We start from the raw sequence: 17,694 nt of genomic DNA, 5'->3' as shown, positions 1-17,694 counted from the left end.
AACATGGTCTGGGACAGTTGTGGGATGCGGTAAATCCCAAATTAATACAACCACTAGCATATCATTGTTTATTTTTTTACACAATGTGGCTGACACAACAGATCAGAACATTTAGCTTAAAATGTTGATCAATTATTAGGCTATTTCTTCACATTATAAGCACAGCAATGAGCACATGGTAGTAGGCTATAAGCACAAATGTTCCACTAGCGGAAATGTTCCACTAGCAGCTTTTTTTTGTTGGTAGAAATGCCTTTTCGAACATGTACACATTCATGTGCTTTAATAACTATCTTGTACGCCATGTGTAAATACAAATAAAACCGGTAAATTACGAGCCTGGTTGGTTAAGCCACAGAAAAAGATGGCAAACTTCCCTCTAGCGATGATTGGTTAAGATAATGAGTGGACTGGACATGCCGAGAGAGGAGTTTGGATTGGTCTGCCATATAGAAGGCTTCTGTCTATTTGAGCTGGTCAGTCTGTATTGTTAATCCTGTTGAATGTGGCTTTTTCCCCCAAATGTATTGTGTAGTGGAGCTGCATAAGTGTTGCTCAAGTTTGCTCAAGTTTTGAATTAGAGTTTTGAATCAAGTGGAATTAGAGTATGATAACTAAAGAGATGGAGAAAACACCTGTCTCTGGATTACATCTTCAAACTAAGGGCAACCGGGGTATGGCATTCCTGACAGGGAGACGTGTCCATCATGCACGATGATGTATATGTGTAAGATAGTCTTGCGTCAGCAAGCTAAAGTTCCATTTTCAGATATTACACATTTCTAATTTTGACAAAGTGGTTTCATTTCAAGCTAAAGTGTACTGTTAGCTAGCTAGCTAACGTTCGCTGGCTGGCTCCGTAGCTGACGTTATTATTTGTTTCCCAGAGCCGTTTGCTTTTCTAGTTAGAGCCTAATGTTAGCTAGCTACCACTGGATCTGGTTGGTTAGCTCCCAGTACTGTGGCATTGTTGGCACTTTGTTCATTGTTGTTTAACTAGCTAACGTTAGCTGGCTGACTCGTTAGCTAACGTTATGTGACGTGTGTGATCTTAAACATTGGTTACCTAGCAAGGTTCATTGTTTAGCTAGCTAGCTAGCTGTTTGTCTTAAGCTAGTGTAATGTTAGCTAGCTAATGTTAGGTGGCTGGATACCTAGAGGACATTATTTTTTGTTTCCCAGAGCATTTTGCTTTTCTAGTTAGAGAACAATGTTGGCATTGTTGGCACTTTGTTCATTGTTGTTTAGCTAGCTACCATTAGCTGGCTGGCTCGTTAGCTAATGTTACGTGACGTGTGTACAACACACGTTGAATACAGCCGGTGTCAGTACACGTCTGCAAAAAAGGGTAATGAAATTGTTGCCAACAGAGCTGGTTAGGCTGTTTTCATGTTATCCAGAGGTAAACAAATCATCAGACAAAGCGTCAAGTGTGCGCTCCGAGATTGAAAAGAGTTGGGTGGGGGTAAAACTTATAGGGTGTGAACGATGCTGAATGGATGTAGACAAAGAAGATTTTCTCAAAAGTGACTTTACAAGTTGATGAACTTTCAAAGCAGAGTTACTTTCCCATTGTTCCTCAAATGCAGTGTATGATATACGATGTTGTAGCTCTAAGTATCTACTTTTATCCAATGTAAAAAACACCATTTCACATTTTGCTACATAAGACCGAATCCAGATGGTGCATCACAATTAATGCATGTAATGCTTTTATTATAAAAGTGCATTTTTATGGTGAAAATTGAATCTCATGCCCTGCATATGTATGGCAGTTAGGCTCTATACCCCTTTCAAATTGGATTAATGTTCTTAATTTTCAGAAGATATTCGGCCTCTTTAGTAACACTTTTTTGGTTACTAAATTATTCCATATATGTTATTTCAATGTCTTCACTATTGTTCTACAATGTAGAAAAAAATAAAGAAAAACGCTTGAATGAGTACGTGTGTCCAAACTTTTGACTGGTGCTGTATACAAAATAATATATGTGTGAAATCTGTTTATAGAAGCGGACTAATAGCTGTAAGAGCAATCCATTTTCTGAACAGGGTGTTGTACCTAATAAACTGTTCGGTGAGTGTCTATTGTAGTAGTGAAGTAAACCTGCTCACATTAAACTAGTAAAATACTTGGCAAAACGGAGCTGCAAATGAGACAAAGAATCAGAAACTGATTAATCACTTCTCATGCACTTTCTGTGAAAGAAAAATTACTTTCACAGAATGTTCTAAGAACCAACGGAGAACCTTTAGGGAACGTTACAGGAACGTTCTGTGCTAGCTGGGAATAACCTTTATATCAAATCAAATTTGGAGTCACGCAATGACGTGTGGTCCTTACACTACGACTCGGGAAAGCATGCAGTTTATTAGGCTACAGATGAAATAAATGATGATGAACTGCACAGGATGGTGAAAGTGCAAAGTGATGAGCTTGATGCTCCTTTGCAATAAATATTGAGGGTCTTATGCTGGTGACACGATGATTGATGCTTGGCTGCTGTTTGATAAATAAAAATAATCTCGCTCTTTTGTCCATAGTAATCTCATCATGTAGGCTATGCGCATACTGTATTATGCGAGCTGTTGGCTAGTGTGAACGTGCCAAAACCAGAGTGGGCTCACTCACTACATAAGTCCATTTTCTTGGTAACAAAGCCATCAGTAGAGTTGAAAATGCAATGGAAACCCATTTAACTTGGCCAGGGTAGGCCGTCATTGTAAATAAGAATTTGTTCTTAACTGACTTGCCCAGTTAAATAAAATAAAAAATTCAAACCAAGCCAAAATAGTGCTCAGGCGTAAACACAATGATCCTGTTGGTGGTGATAAAGGGGTGCTCTGTGGCATGTGGGGCATTTGAGTCACACCCTTAGCTTTATTCAAGTCCATAATAAGAATCCTTTTGGCAGCAGTCTCTCATGACAGACACACAGTGCAGCTGGCCAGCACACACACAAAATGTAGTTCTGGCCTCCAAGCTTAGTTTGGCAGTGGTCCATTCTTCAATACTGGTGGGTACTGCAGGAGCTAGTGAGGCTCTGCTAGGCCCAACAGATTATCAGTTGGCAGAGAGAGTCAAAGTCAAATATCAAATGGTTGACTGTGTGCTGTCATTGGTGGTGGTGCTGCCTGTCCTCTCCTTCCTCATCGCTCTGAGAGGACACAGAGTAGCCACACCCCTCCTCCTCCTCCAGCGACCTGTCTTCACAAACAGACAAACAGGACCGGTAGCAACACCAAGTCACACACTCGCAAATTAAACAATAAATTGCTTTATTGAAGCCTCTGTAGAACTCAAAGGGACACATTCATTTTCAAATCAATTAAAATATATTTAGAAGGCCTTGACACAAACTTGCCACAAACAACATCAATTTCAATCACCGGTAGCCTACAGAATAGTAATAACAAAATCGTCTCAAAACACTCTCACCTGTCCTTAGAGCTCCTGATAGAGCAGAGGAGGTATTAGTATGAAGGCTTGGGATGACTGACAGTCCATCCACCTCTGATGACCCTCCCCTTTCTCCATGTGATTGGTCTCGCTACCCTGCCCCTGCCAATCACTAAGAGCCGTTTGAAAGCTCCTTGCCAGACAAGCGGTGATGTCCTTAGCTCTCTCAGCACTGGTGCACCAGAATATCGTGCACTGTAACTGTAGTTGCTGGCCTTGCTGCTTACAGATGTACAGGAACTCATTGGGGTGCTTGGTGTCGGCTGCGCAGAAAGCAATGTCCCTCAGATAGGTCTTAGCGAGCTGTCTCCCCGTGGCAATCTCCTTCACCTCTATGTAACGCCGCCGCAACACCAGAGCGTGCTCCTTGCACAGTTTCTCAGGGGCCCCGGGGGCCCACTGCTGGAGCAGCAGGCCTATGGCCCCCTGGGCCTGTTCCAGATCCAGGGAGTAGATTTTCTCAGTGTCCAGGTAGAGCACCTTGTAGAGGGTAGCGGTGCGGTTGGGCCGGAGGTGGAACCGGCGGCGGAACACAGCGGGAGACTTCCTCAGAGTCTGGATGAGCTGGAAGGAGGGGTTACTCTGAGACATGGCTAGAGGTCAAAGGTCAGTACCAGGGTGCCTTCAGACTTCAGAACCTTTGGTTGTTGTTGTTCTCCCAGAAGCCTCTGTTATTAAACCCAGTAGAAAGTTATTCACTCATTGCACCTGGGGGTAAAGAATTTAAGTTAGAAAAAATAAAAAGAAAAAGTTGTAGATACGAGAAGCTTAAAGGGTGATTGTAGAAGCCCAAAATGAGCAAAACAAGATCAATATGCCTTCTGTATAATGGCTAAAGCCATATTGAAGTAAGAGGTAGAAATGTTAAACAAACGACTCAAAATGTTCCACAAATTTATACAGATCTATTGGTTTATTTCAGCATTTCCCTTACTTTGTGTCACACTCCTGTCACTTACCCCACAATGGTTAAAAAAGTAAAAAGAAAAAGTTGCCTACTTTCAATGTATCCGAAAGAATGTCATGTAGTCCATTAACTTTGCAATAATTCTTCACAGTAAAATATCTATTCTTGTCTGCATGTTTTTGTTGCGAAAGGGCTGCATCAGTGCACCGTGAAGTCTGCTACAGCGGTAGATAAGTTATGTGAAGGGGCCACTTGATCATGTGAGAGAGAAGGGGAGAAGGGGGTGGGAAGTAAGACAACCTAACCTCTATGTAGTGCAAAAAAAAGTATAAAAGTATTTACTTTTATATGGGGAATAATACACACTGACCCTTGCTGGTATCAGTTTTATAATTGACCGTGTTGCCCAGCAACAGCCCCAAAACATCACTGCTCTAGAGGAGATCTGCATGGAGGAATGGGCCAAAATACCAGCAATAGTGTGTGAAAACCTTGTGAAGACTTACAGAAAACGTTTGACATCTGTCATTGCCAACGAAGGGTATATAACAAAGTATTGAGATAAACTTTTGTTATTGACCAAATACTTATTTTCCACCATAATTTGCAAATAAATTCATTAAAAATCCTACAATGTGATTTTCTGGATTTTTTCTCTCTCATTTTTCTGTCATAGTTGGTGTACCTACGATGAAAATTACAGGCCTCTTTCATCTTTTTAAGTGGGAGAACTTGCACAATTGGTGGCTGACTAAATACTTTTTTGCCCCACTGTAGGTCTACAGTTGTAAAGAAAATATATTTAAAAATGCAATTTTAACTTGCCCAATATTGAGCCTCTTACAGTGTTATTGTTTTATTTTTAAAACTCTAGAAATTGATCATTGTATTGCAGTACTTCCAAGATTGAACGTATTCTTTAATTATTTCCACATAGTTTTGCTGATGTAAATACATAGACCTAAGAGATGGCTGAAATAGTGCAACTGTATGAATATACTGTACATTCATGTTTGTTTGAGATAATCAAATGTACAACATGCATCCATGGAACTTAGATTAAAAGCCATCATTAATGTAAGTTAAGAAAAGAAAGGGAGGAAGTACATGATGTACTGAAGATATCGTATCTTCATTCCGCTAAAACAATAAAATAACATTTTGTGCCAGATTCCTGGACACAGATTATGTTCAGTAAAAGCCTAAAAACGCTCTCCATTGAAATTGCTTTTGGGTCCAGGATTTAGCTTGATCTGTATCTGGGAATCCGACCCTTTAAGCTACTCGTAACTACAACTTTTTCCCTCAAGTAATTCATATTTTTTCTAACTTAAATTCTTTACCCCCAGGTGCAATGAGTGAATAACTTTCTACCGGGTTTAATAACAGAGGCTTCTGGGAGAACAACAACAACCAAAGGTTCTGAAGTCTGAACGCACCCTGGTACTGACCTTTGACCTCTAGCCATGTCTCAGAGTAACCCCTCCTTCCAGCTCATCCAGACTCTGAGGAAGTCTCCCGCTGTGTTCCGCCGCCGGTTCCACCTCCGGCCCAACCGCACCGCTACCCTGTCCCACGGGGATCCCCTCTACAAGGTGCTCTACCTGGGCACTGAGAAAATCTACTCCCTGGATCTGGAACAGGCCCAGGGGGCCATAGGCCTGCTGCTCCAGCAGTGGGCCCCGGGGGCCCCTGAGAAACTGTGCAAGGAGCACGCTCTGGTGTTGCGGCAGCGTTACATAGAGGTGAAGGAGATTGCCACGGGGAGACAGCTCGCTAAGACCTATCTGAGGGACATTGCGTTCTGCGCAGCCGACACCAAGCACCCCAATGTGTTCCTGTACATCTGTAAGCAGCAAGGCCAGCAACTACAGTTACAGTGCAAGATATTCTGGTGCACCAGTGCTGAGAGAGCTAAGGACATCACCGCTTGTCTGGCAAGGAGCTTTCAAACGGCTCTTAGTGATTGGCAGGGGCAGGGTAGCGAGACCAATCACATGGAGAAAGGGGAGGGATCATCAGAGGTGGATGGACTGTCAGTCATCCCAAGCCTTCATACTAATACCTCCTCTGCTCTATCAGGAGCTCTAAGGACAGGTGAGAGTGTTTTGAGACTATTTTGTTATTACTATTCTGTAGGCTACCGGTGATTGAAATTGATGTTGTTTGTGGCAAATTTGTGTCAAGGCCTTTTAAATATATTTTAATTGATTTGAAAATGAATGTGTCCCTTTGAGTTCTACAGAGGCTTCAATAAAGCAATTTATTGTTTAATTTGCGAGTGTGTGACTTGGTGTTGCTACTGGTCCTGTTTGTCTGTTTGTGAAAACAGGTCGCTGGAGGAGGACTAGGGGTGTGGCTACTCTGTGTCCTCTCAGAGCGATGAGGAAGGAGAGGACAGGCAGCACCACCACCAATGACAGCACACAGTCAACCATTTGATATTTGACTTTGACTCTCTCTGCCAACTGATAATCTGTTGGGCCTAGCAGAGCCTCACTAGCTCCTGCAGTACCCACCAGTATTGAAGAATGGACCACTGCCAAACTAAGATTGGAGCCCAGAACTACATTTTGTGTGTGTGCTGGCCAGCTGCACTGTGTGTCTGTCATGAGAGACTGCTGCCAAAAGGATTCTTATTATGGACTTGAATAAAGCTAAGGGTGTGACTCAAAAGCCCAGTTGCCAAAGAGCACCCCTTTATCACCACCAAGAGGATCATTGTGTTTACGCCTGAGCACTATTTTGGCTTGGTTTGAATTTTTTATTTTATTTAACTAGGCAAGTCAGTTAAGAACAAATTCTTATTTACAATGACGGCCTACCCCGGCCAAGTTAAATGGGTTTCCATTGCATTTTCAACTCTACTGATGGCTTTGTTACCAAGAAAATTGACTTATGTAGTGAGTGTGCCCACTCTGGTAGTGGCACGTTCACATTAGCCAACAGCTAGCATAATACAGTACGCATATAGCCTACATGATGAGATTACTATGGACAAAAGAGCAAGATTATTTTTATTTATCAAACAGCAGCCAAGCATCAATCATCGTGTCACCAGCATAAGACCCTCAATATTTATTGCAAAGGAGCATCAAGCTCATCACTTTGCACTTTCACCATCCTGTGCAGTTCATCATCATTTATTTCATCTGTAGCCTAATAAACTGCAGCCTAATAATGCTTTCCCGAGTCGTAGTGGGAGGACCACACATGTCATTGCGTGACTCCAACTTTTATTTGATATAAAGGTCATTCCCAGCTAGCACAGAACGTTCCTGTAAGGTTCCCTAAAGGTTCTCCTTTGGTTCTTAGAAAAATAACTTTCACAGAATGTTCTTTCACAGAGTTGAAAGTGCATGAGAAAACAATACATTTACTAAGTGATTAATCGGTTTCTGATTCTTTGTCTCATTTACAGCTCCGTTTTGTCAAGTATTTTACTAGTTTAAAAGGTGAGCAGGTTTACTTCACTACTACAATAGACACTCACCAAACAGTTTATTAGGCACAACACCCTGTTCAGAAAATGGATTGCTCTTACAGCTATTAGTCCGCTTCTCTAAACAGATTTCACACATATATTATTTTGTATACAGCACCAGTCAAAAGTTTGGACACACCTACTCATTCAAGCGTTTTTTCTTTATTTTTTCTACATTCTAGAACAATAGTGAAGACATTGAAATAACATACATGGAATAATGTAGTAACCAAAAAAGTGTTACTAAAAGAGGCCAAATATCTTCTTAAAATTAAAACATTTTGTGACTAGGGGGCAGTATTTTCTTTTTGGAAAAATAACGTTCCCGTCGTCAACGGGATATTTTGTCAGGACAAGATGCTAGAATATGCATATAATTGACAGCTTAGGATAGAAAACACTCTAAAGTTTGCAAAACTGTAAAAATATTGAATGTGAGTATAACAGAACTGATATTGCCTGAGAAAAATCCGGAAGTGCCTCATGTTTTGAAAGCGCTGCGTTCCAATGCGTCCCTATTGAGCAGTGAATGGGCTATCAACCAGATTACTTTCTCTCCGTATTCCCCAAGGTGTCTACAGCATTGTGACGTAGTTTTACGCATTTATGTTGAAGAATACCGGTAAGCGGCTACACTGCGCAAGTGGTCACCTGATGCTCTAAGTGTGATTCTCACGTAAAATACAGAGGTAGCCATTATTCCAATCGGTCCTACTGAAAAACCAATTGTCCCGGTGGATATATTATTGAATAGATATTTGAAAAACACCTTGAGAATTGATTTTAAACAACGTTTGGCATGTTTCTGTCGATATTATGGAGCTAATTTGGAATATTTTTCGCCGTTTTCATGACTGCAATTTCCGGGCGATTTCTCAGCCAAACGTGAAGAACAAACGGAGCTATTTCGCCTACAAAAACAATATTTGTAGAAAAAAGGAACATTGGCTATCTAACGGGGAGACTCGTGAGTGAAAACATCCGAAACTCTTCAAAGGTAAACGATTTAATTTGATTGCTTTTCTGAATTCCGTGACCAAGTTACCTGCTGCTAGCTGGACAAAATGCTATGCTAGGCTATTGATAAACTTACACAAATGCTTGTCTAGCTTTGGCTGTAAAGCATATTTTGACAATCTGAGATGGCAGGGTTATTAACAAAAGGCTAAGCTGTGTCTCAATATATTTCACTTGTGATTTTCATGAATAGGAATATTTTCTAGGAATATTTATGTCCGTTGCGTTATGCTAATTAGTGTCAGTCGATGATTACGCTCCCTCATGCGGGATGGGGAGTCACTAGAAGTTATTAAGAACATTAATCCACTTTAAAAGGGGTATAGAGCCTAACTGCCATACATAAGCAGGGCATGAGATTCAAGTTTGGGGGAGATCATTTTCACCATAAAAATGCACTTTTATAATAAAAGCATTACATGCATTAATTGTGATGCACCATCTGGATTCGGTCTTATGTAGCAAAATGTGAAATGGTGTTTTTTACATTGGATAAAAGTAGATACTTAGAGCTACAACATGGTATATCATACACTGCATTTGAGGAACAATGGGAAAGTAATTCTGCTTTGAAATTTGATCAACTTGTAAAGTCACTTTTGAGAAAATCTTCTTTGTCTACACCCATTCAGCATCGTTCACACCCTATAAGCTTTAGCCCCACCCATCTTGTTTCGCTCTCGGAGCGCACACTTGACGCTCTGTCTGATGATTTGTTAACCTCTGGATAACATGAAAACAACCAGCTCTGTTGGCAACAATTTCATTACGCTTTTTTTGCAGACGTGTGTATTCAACGGGTGTTGTACACACGTCACGTAACATTAGCTAACGAGACAGCCAGCTAATGTTAGCTAGCTAAACAACAATGAACAAAGTGCCAACACTGCCAACATTAGGCTCTAACTAGAAAAGCAAAATGCTCTGGGAAACAAATAATAACGTCCGTTAGGGTTAGGTTTTTGTTTATAAGGTATCCACAAGGTTGATCTGGTGCCTTCAAGCTAATGCAGAGACCGGGGGGGTTGCACTCCGCATTTTTGGGGTGTGTTTGTTTAGGTGTCTTCATCCTTGGTCTTTCTTCCATTTTAAGTCCAGTTCAGGGATAGAGTGGGTGGGGGGGGGGGGTGGGGTGGGGGGGGGGTTGGGGTAAGGGTAAGGTTAGGGTTAGGATAAGGGTGGAACCATCTTCTCCTGCTGATTAGCCAAGTGTCCAGGCATATTTAGATGATTACCGGTTTACCATGGTTTTCACCCTTTGGTGTTAGGATTTGGATGGGCCTGATTTGCTAGGGAGGCTCAGCGCACAGACGGCCCATTGGGGGGGGGGGGGGGGGGGGGGTTGGACCGAAGGTTGGAGGAGTGTTTAGGTCCTCTCTGTCATAGGGTTTGGTTCTGTTAGGATCTGGAGAGGGTGTAGAGGCCCTGTTGGTCTTGTGGGTTCTCTTGAGTCCTCTAGTAGCAGTCCTTGAAAGCAAGGGAGGGAGTTCCGCAGGCTCTCCAGAAGAGGTAGTAGTGGAGGTCTTTGGAGGAGTTCTTCTGCCCATCTGCTGCCAAGGTACCAGGCCTCTGTCCAGTTGGTGTTGTCAGAGAGGATGTGGTGGGTGTGTTCTGTTTCGTTCCTGTAGTGTCTCTCCGTGATATCATGGTTCCTTCTGAGCCATTGCGTGGTGTTGATGGTTAGTTTGTCGAGGATGTGATGCTCTAGATGGGGTAAAGAGGGCTATCAGTTGCCTTGTCTTGGTCTGGTAGCCAGGTGGTAGAGGGCCTCTGGAGAGGTGTTCGCTGGTTGCTTCCAGGTGGTGTCTCGCTCTGATGAGTTTAGATGTTGTCTTGATACTGGGGTGGAAGAGGGTGGAGGTCCCATGTGGTGGGGTCTCTCTGGATTGTTGTTTGGTAGTTCTATGGGTGTGGAGAGGAGAGATGGGCCACTGGAATGATGTTAGGGAAGAGGAGGAGGAGATGTCTGGGGACTGGTGAGTAGTCCATGGTACCCGTAGTAGAAGTAATGGCCTCGGCGTCTTGGCTGAAGCTGCTGCCGGTGTGGGGCGTAGCCTCTGTTCCAGAGGTGTCGCTGTGGTGGTGTTGAGTACGAGGTGGATCAGTTCGCCGCTTGGGAGGTGTTTCTCTGGAGGTAGGTGGGTTTCTTGATTCCCTGGATTGTCTGGAAGCTGTTGTGTAGCGTGGAGGAGGTCCCAGGGCATGGTGGTGTTCAATCTTCTCTGTGTGGTGGTGGTCCTCTGGGTTGGAGGTGCTACGTGGAGGTGCAGGAGCTGTTCGGTCCTGTTCTGTTGGTCTGCTCTGCCTCCCTGTGTAGTGGGAGTGCCTGCTGTAGGATGTCTTGTGGTGGTGATATCTTGCTGTACCAAGGGGGGACCAATGGCCTGTGTAGTAGTCGTGGTGTCTCAGACGGGAGGTGTCTGGGCTGGGTCAGTCTCGTGGAGAGCGGTGGTGTTCTGCTGGATGGGTGTGTCCTCTGCTGGGTGGTGTGTTGAACGGAGGTGGAGATTTGTGTAGGCCTGGTCCCTCTGTGGGTGATGGGTCTGTTATTGGTGGTCTCAGAGGGTCGGTTGGAGAGTGTGTCCTGTAGTCCCTTAGTTTTGCTCCTGCCATCCGAAGATCTGGTAGTGATATCGGACTGTTGGAGTCAAGTGGTCTCAGGTGGTCCGTGAGTGTGGTGGTGGCGTTGTAGTGCTGGTTCCATCTTCCTGTGATAAGTAGATCGGTCTGGAGAGGTGTTTGAAGATTGTTCTGTTCGTCGAAGATGTGACGTTCGGGTGGTGAGACTGGGTTGCCCCCCAGAAAATGTTTTCGGGTGGCCCTTCGGTGCGTCGTCCCTTGTAGGATGTGGAGGGTAGGAAGGATAGTTGTGGGCCGCGTGGGGCCTCTGGTTGTCCCTCGTAGCATTGTTGGAGGTCTGCCGTAGTTGTGGGGGTGTCTGTGTTCTTCATGTTGGGTGTTGAGGTTGCTGGAGTGAAGTCCTTTGAGTCTCGTCCATCGGCGTTTTGTGTAGTGTGTGTGGGAGCTGTGTAAAACTCAAATTAAGGAGAGAATGAAGTACAAATTAAGAAGAAAGTAGCCAAAAAGTAGCCAAAAAGAGGCTCCCGAAGTCCTGCCTTCCTTACAGCTGCACAACGGATCTAGGAGGGTCCCAGCCACAATGCATTTCTGCCTGCTGGGCTTCTTCAGGTGACAGGGAGGAAAAGGAAGTGAAAAGTGTGCAAAAAGGTGCACCTAGTCGGTACTAAGGAGCTACCCGTTCCGGACTGGAAAAAGGTGTGTGTGGTGCAGGTGTAGTGTTAGTGGGGGTGGAGATCTGGAAGATCTAGTCAGTGAAGGCCAGGGTCTAGTAGCTCAGATTGTTGGGAGTGGAGGTCTGGTAGATCTAGCCGTAGTGTGGCGAATCTTCTACAGTGGGTCTCTTGCTCTTTGCTGGGATCTGGATGAAGTTGTCTCCTTGAAGTGCTTCGACCAAATGGTGCTGAGTCTGAGATGATGCCCTTCTTTTATAGAGAAAGGGGGTGTGATCCAGCAGGTGTCGAGGCTTCTCATTGGAGCATGATGAGAGCATGCATTGTGCATGTGAGGGGTATGGCTGTTTCGTCCAATCAGATCGCAGTACCTGTAGTGGCCTGCATGGGATGTCCATGTCATCTAGAGGTCAAGTGGTCTGGGATAGAGAGTTAGCTCCACTGATTACAATGGAGAATTGCATTGGGCCCGGTGACCTTTCTCTTTTGGGGAGCCGTTTCCGCTGTGGGTGGGTGAGGGGTCCAGGACATATTGGCGTCTGTGGGATTAGACGCCAATATGACCTTTGTTCTGCCATAGACCTGTGTGTTAGCATCAAGGCGCGTTAGGCTCATCCTCTCTGGTTTTAAGTGCCATATTGATTTTCTGATGGTGGCAGGTCCAGGAGGAGTCAGAAGCAAGGGTGTACACTTGGGGAGTTGGAGCCAGCCCCTGTAGAGATCTTTCTGAGGTGTTTTGTGGTCATAGCAAGCGAATGAAGATGAGTAGTTAGCTGCCTTTTCTCTCTCTCCCATTGCCTGGTATGGGGTGTTGGGAGCGGTTAGCACTGATTGTAGTAGGTTCCGTTCCATATTGAGTGTGGGCCTTCCCAGGGTCCAAGGGGTGTTTAGGGCAGATGTCCACCTTCCTGGGTAGGTGCTCCTGTTAGAGGGTCCTGTTTAGAGGTGTTAAAGTGGTTCATACTTACCTTTGAAGTTGGGTGTCTGTGTTATCGATTCTCCATAGGCTTCCATTGTAGTGGAGGAGAGCGGTGGGCTGTTGTTCTGTTGGTCTTTGCTCCTTGTCTGTGTGGGACAAAATTCTGAGGCTATAATAGGATGAAGTCTACCCGTGTGGGGTTGTAGTCCACCCATTGTTTCCTTCCTGGGAGGTGTTTTACTCTTTCTCAACTGTGGTTGAAGTTCAGGTAGTTGTGCTGTGTTATCGGTTTCCCATTGGTATTCATTGTACCGGTGGAGAGCGGTGGGCTATATCAGCGTGTTGAAGGCCTAAGCTTCTCAGAGGTGTTGGTCCGAATCCAGGGGCTATAGGATGATGAAGATTACTCCCTTGGGATTGTCACCAGTCTGGTGTTTTGTTCCTCCCAGGTGTTTTTCTATTTTTCCACTGTTATTGGAGTTGGGTAGTAGTGTCAATTCCATAGCTTTCCATTCTAGCGGTAGCAGTGAAGTGCCGTGCTGAGTTCAAGTAGGAGGTGGATCCTCGTAGGTAGGTGTGAGTTTTAGAAACATGTTGTGTTGTGCTACAGCTCCTCTGGTTGTGTGGTAGTAGCTCTGCTCTGGTGTTGGGGATAGTGGTCTCTTTTATCCTGAGTTGTCCATCCGTTGGTGGTGCTACCCATGCTAGAGGGAATACTTACCTGGGGTTGGCACATAGGAGGTGAGGATAATACATACCTGTATGGGTCAGGTGGTGTTCATGAAGTTTTGTAGATGAGATGTCCTGTTTCAATGAGGTCTTTGTTGTTGAGCCTCTCTTTTCTCTCCTCTCCCTTTAATGTGTCCATCGCCAGTCATCCATCCAGGTGCCAAAGCCATCGCGTTCCAAATGTGGGGGTACTTATTAATGTGGTTGTGTTTCCTATGTGTTGGTGGAGTGTAGGTGAGGTGGGTGTCGTGTTGGTGGTATCCGTTGGTGATGGTCTCTTTTTGTTGTGGTCTCCATTGGTGTAGGGGGTCGGTGGTCTTGTTTGTTTTGTCCTTTGGTGTGAAAAGTGATCTTGCCTTTAGTTGTAGAAGCCGTTGTTTTCTGTCCAGTTTTGTGTATTGGTTGGAGTACTAGAAGTGCTGTGTCGGGTCTTTTGTAGTGTAGATCTCTGTTGTAGATGTAGATCAGGTGCCTGGGCTGACTGTGTCCAGGCCCCCCGACGCCCAACACCCAGGTGTCTGGCCATGGTTAGGTTGGTTGTTTGTTAGGGAATCCACAATGTTGATCTGATGCCTTCAACCTGATGCAGAGACCGGGGGGAGGGTTGCACTCCGCTTGTCGAATGGGGGAGTCGAGGGGTCCGGGCACAGATCCGCCCAGGTTGGAGAACCCTCCAATTGCCCACTTTAGTAGAGTTGGTTATGGGGTACGTTGGTTTTAGGAGTCTTCATCCTTGGTCATACGTTCATTTTAAGTCCATGTAGGGTGGGGGTTAGGGTTGGGGTAAGGGTGAGGTTACGGTTAGGATAAGGGTGGGGTGGGGTGGGGTTAGGTTTTTGTTTGTTTGGGAATCCACAAGTTCGATCTGATGCCATTTTAAGTCCATGTAGGGTTAGGATAGGGGTGGGGTTAGGGTTAGGTTTTATATTTGGCAGGGTTAAAATAAACTTGTTTTTATAGGTGCACAGGCCTTTTCCTATGTGCCCCTCCAATGTCTCAATAAAATGTTATTCAAATGCAGTATCTTCAAAGAGCTGCTAGATGGGAGCATAGGATCATAAATAAAACAAAGATGGTACTGAGTGAGTCTTAACAGAGAAACCTACACATTATCCATCAAACCACCTTTCTTTCTTTTAAATTTTTCTTGTTTTGTATTATAAGTAAAAAGGTTAAATCCCTCCAACCCCTCCTCAACGCCCTATCCCTGTTTCTTATTTAAACCCTCCGGTGTAATGGTTTTTAAAACTCAGATCCATTTGCATTCTGCTGCCCCTCGCTGTCTCCCGGTCCACCCAGGACCAGCCTGCAGACCTGATACACTGAGGTTTGTGATGGGGTGATCTTGAAAGTGATTAACCAGTACTGTCTGTAATTATGCTTGTTTGATATTGTACAGATGTTGTTTCAACCAGGTTTCTATTGTATGTTTTGTTTGACCGATAGTGTTTATTTCATAGTGTACAGGTGATAATATAGATAACATTGGAGGTGCTGAGGGAGAGGCTATTTGTGATCGGGGCAGAGGTGTCACTGTTGGGATTAGAGATTAATTTTCTCTGTCTGTAGTGGGTGGTATGAGGTTTGGGGGGTTGTGGTGGTATGTTACTGAACTTTGCCTGAGTGAGTAAGTCTGAGATTTTTATTCTTCCTGAATGCTGAAATGATTCTGTAAGGTTGAAGGGGTGGGTAAACCTGTTGTGCTATGGAGAAGTTGTGTTTTATTGGTGATGTAGGGGTCTGACTCTATGTGAAAATGTTGATACCAAGGGGATGAACATTTTCTGTTGATGGGATGATGAGGAGGAAGGGTTAAGGTAGGGAGCGGGATGCGAACCTGGGTTAGGAATGGGAGTGGGATGCGAACCCAGGTTAGGGGAGGGGGTTAAGGATAGGGGGTGGGAGTGGGATGAAAACCCAGGTTAGGCTAAGGGTTAAGGTTAGGATGCGAACCCGGGTACGGGTTAAGGTTAGGGGTGGGATGCAAACCCGGGTTAGGGTTAGGTTCTTTGTTAGTTGTGGAGTCGGTTGATCCACTTCCATCTCTGCCATGTGGAAACCGGAGGGGGGATTAGGGAGGTGCACTCTACGGCATTGACGCATGGGCCAGAGATGTAGACCCCTTGGTTGCCCACCTGTAATAAAAAGGCCCTGGGGTGAGATGGCTGGGCGTTAGGGTCAGTCCGTCAGTAGGGTTGGGGTTAGGGTTGGCGTGAGGGAACACACACATACAGTTGAAGTCGGAAGTTTACATACACTTAGGTTAGAGTCATTAAAACTTGTTTTCAACCACTCCACACATTTCCTGTTAACAAACTATAGTTTTGGCAAGTCGGTTAGGACATCTACTTTGTGCATGACACAAGTCATTTTTCCACCAATTGTTTACAGACAGATTATTCCACTTATAATTCACAGTATCACAATTCCAGTGGGTCAGAAGTTTACATACACTAAGTTGTCTGTGCGTTTTAAACAGCTTGGAAAATATAGATATAGAAGCTTCTGATAGGCTTATTGACATCAGTTGATTCAACTGGAGGTGTGCCTGTGGATATATTTCAGGGCCTACCTTCAAACCCAGTGCCTCTTTGCTTGACATCATGGGAAAATCAAAAGAAATCAGCCAAGACATCAGAAAAAACATTTGTAGACCTCCACAAGTCTGGCTCATCCTTGGGAGAAATTTCCAAATGTCTGAAGGTACCACGTTCAACTGTGCTGTTGTTCTGTGGTTGATTTGCACTTTTCGCACCAAAGTATGCTCATCTGTGTTGTTCTAGCAGACAGAACGCGTCTCCTTCCTGAGAGGTATTACGGCTGCGTGTTCCCATGGTGTTTATACTTGCGTACTGTTGTTTGTAAAGGACCTTGTGAAGATGCTGGAGGATACAGGTACAAAAGTATGTATATCCACAGTAAAACGAGTCCTATATCGACATAACCTGAAAAGCCACTCAGCAAGGAAGAAGCCACGGTTCCAAAACCGCCATAAAAAAGCTATACACGGTATGCAACTGCACATGGGGACAAAGATCATACCTTTTGGAGAAATGTCCTCTAGTCTGATGAAACAAAAATAGAACTGTTTGGCCATAATGACCATTTTTATGCTTGGAGGAAAAAGGGGGATGCTTGCAAGATGAAGAACACCATCCCAACCATGAAGCACGGGAGTGGCAGCATCATGTTGTGGGGGTGCTTTGCTGCAGGAGGGACTGGTGCACTTCACAAAGTAGTAGATGGCATTATTTTCCACCAGAATTTGCAAATAAATTCATAAAAAATTATACAATGTGATTTTCTGGATTTTTTTGTCATTTTGTCTGTCATAGTTGAAGTGTACCTATGATGAAAATTACAGGCCTCTCTCATCTTTTTAAGTGGGAGAACTTGCACAATTGGTGGCTGACTAAATACTTTTTTGCCCCACTGTATGTGGATATATTGATGCAACATCTCAAGACATCAGACAGGAAGATAAAGCTTGGTCGCAAATGGGTCTTCCAAATTGACAATGACCCCAAGCATACTTCCAAAGTTGTGGCAAAATGGCTTATTAAGGACAACAAAGTCAAGGTATTGGAGTGTCCATCACAAGGCCCTGACCTCAATCCTATAGAAAATGTGTGGGCAGAACTGAAAAAGTGTGTGCGAGCAAGGAGGCCTTCAAACCTGACTCAGTTACACCATCTCTGTTAGGAGGAATGTGCAAAAAGTCACCCAACTTATTGGGAAGCTTGTGGAAGGCTACACAAAACGTTTGACCCAAGTTACACAATTTAAAGGCAATGCTACCAAAAACAAATTGAGTGTATGTACACTTCTGACACACTGGGAATGTGTTGAAAGAAATAGAAGCTGAAAAAAAGCATTCTCTCTAGTATTATTCTGACAATTCACATTCTTACAATAAAGTGGTGATCC

The 17,694-nt window shown here is 44.1% G+C and overlaps 2 protein-coding genes across 4 annotated transcripts; one reads left to right on the top strand and one right to left on the bottom strand.

The window, feature by feature from the left end:
• Positions 1-2,513: 2,513 nt before the first annotated feature.
• On the bottom strand, positions 2,514-4,673 carry LOC116355022 (uncharacterized). Of its 3 annotated transcripts, none has more exons than XM_031797885.1 (3): positions 4,420-4,673; positions 3,440-4,168; positions 2,514-3,208 (listed from the first exon to the last, which is right to left on the bottom strand). In XM_031797885.1, the coding sequence occupies exon 2, from the start codon at positions 4,049-4,051 to the stop codon at positions 3,446-3,448; it is 606 nt and encodes a 201-aa protein (XP_031653745.1). In that variant the 5' UTR covers positions 4,052-4,168; positions 4,420-4,673; the 3' UTR covers positions 2,514-3,208; positions 3,440-3,445. The 3 variants fall into 3 exon arrangements, with proteins under 3 accessions (XP_031653745.1, XP_031653746.1, XP_031653747.1); XM_031797886.1 differs by having other exon boundaries at positions 2,514-3,204; XM_031797887.1 differs by having other exon boundaries at positions 4,460-4,673.
• Positions 4,674-5,440: 767 nt separating this feature from the next.
• Positions 5,441-7,758, top strand: LOC109910251 (uncharacterized). Its single transcript, XM_020509383.2, has 2 exons — positions 5,441-6,464; positions 6,700-7,758. The coding sequence occupies exons 1-2, from the start codon at positions 5,834-5,836 to the stop codon at positions 6,807-6,809; spliced, it is 741 nt and encodes a 246-aa protein (XP_020364972.2). The 5' UTR covers positions 5,441-5,833; the 3' UTR covers positions 6,810-7,758.
• Positions 7,759-17,694: the final 9,936 nt, after the last annotated feature.

This window comes from Oncorhynchus kisutch, linkage group LG19 (assembly GCF_002021735.2).
Source record: "Oncorhynchus kisutch isolate 150728-3 linkage group LG19, Okis_V2, whole genome shotgun sequence".
NCBI lineage: Eukaryota > Metazoa > Chordata > Actinopteri > Salmoniformes > Salmonidae > Oncorhynchus > Oncorhynchus kisutch.
This window is presented reverse-complemented; position numbering and strand designations above follow the sequence as displayed.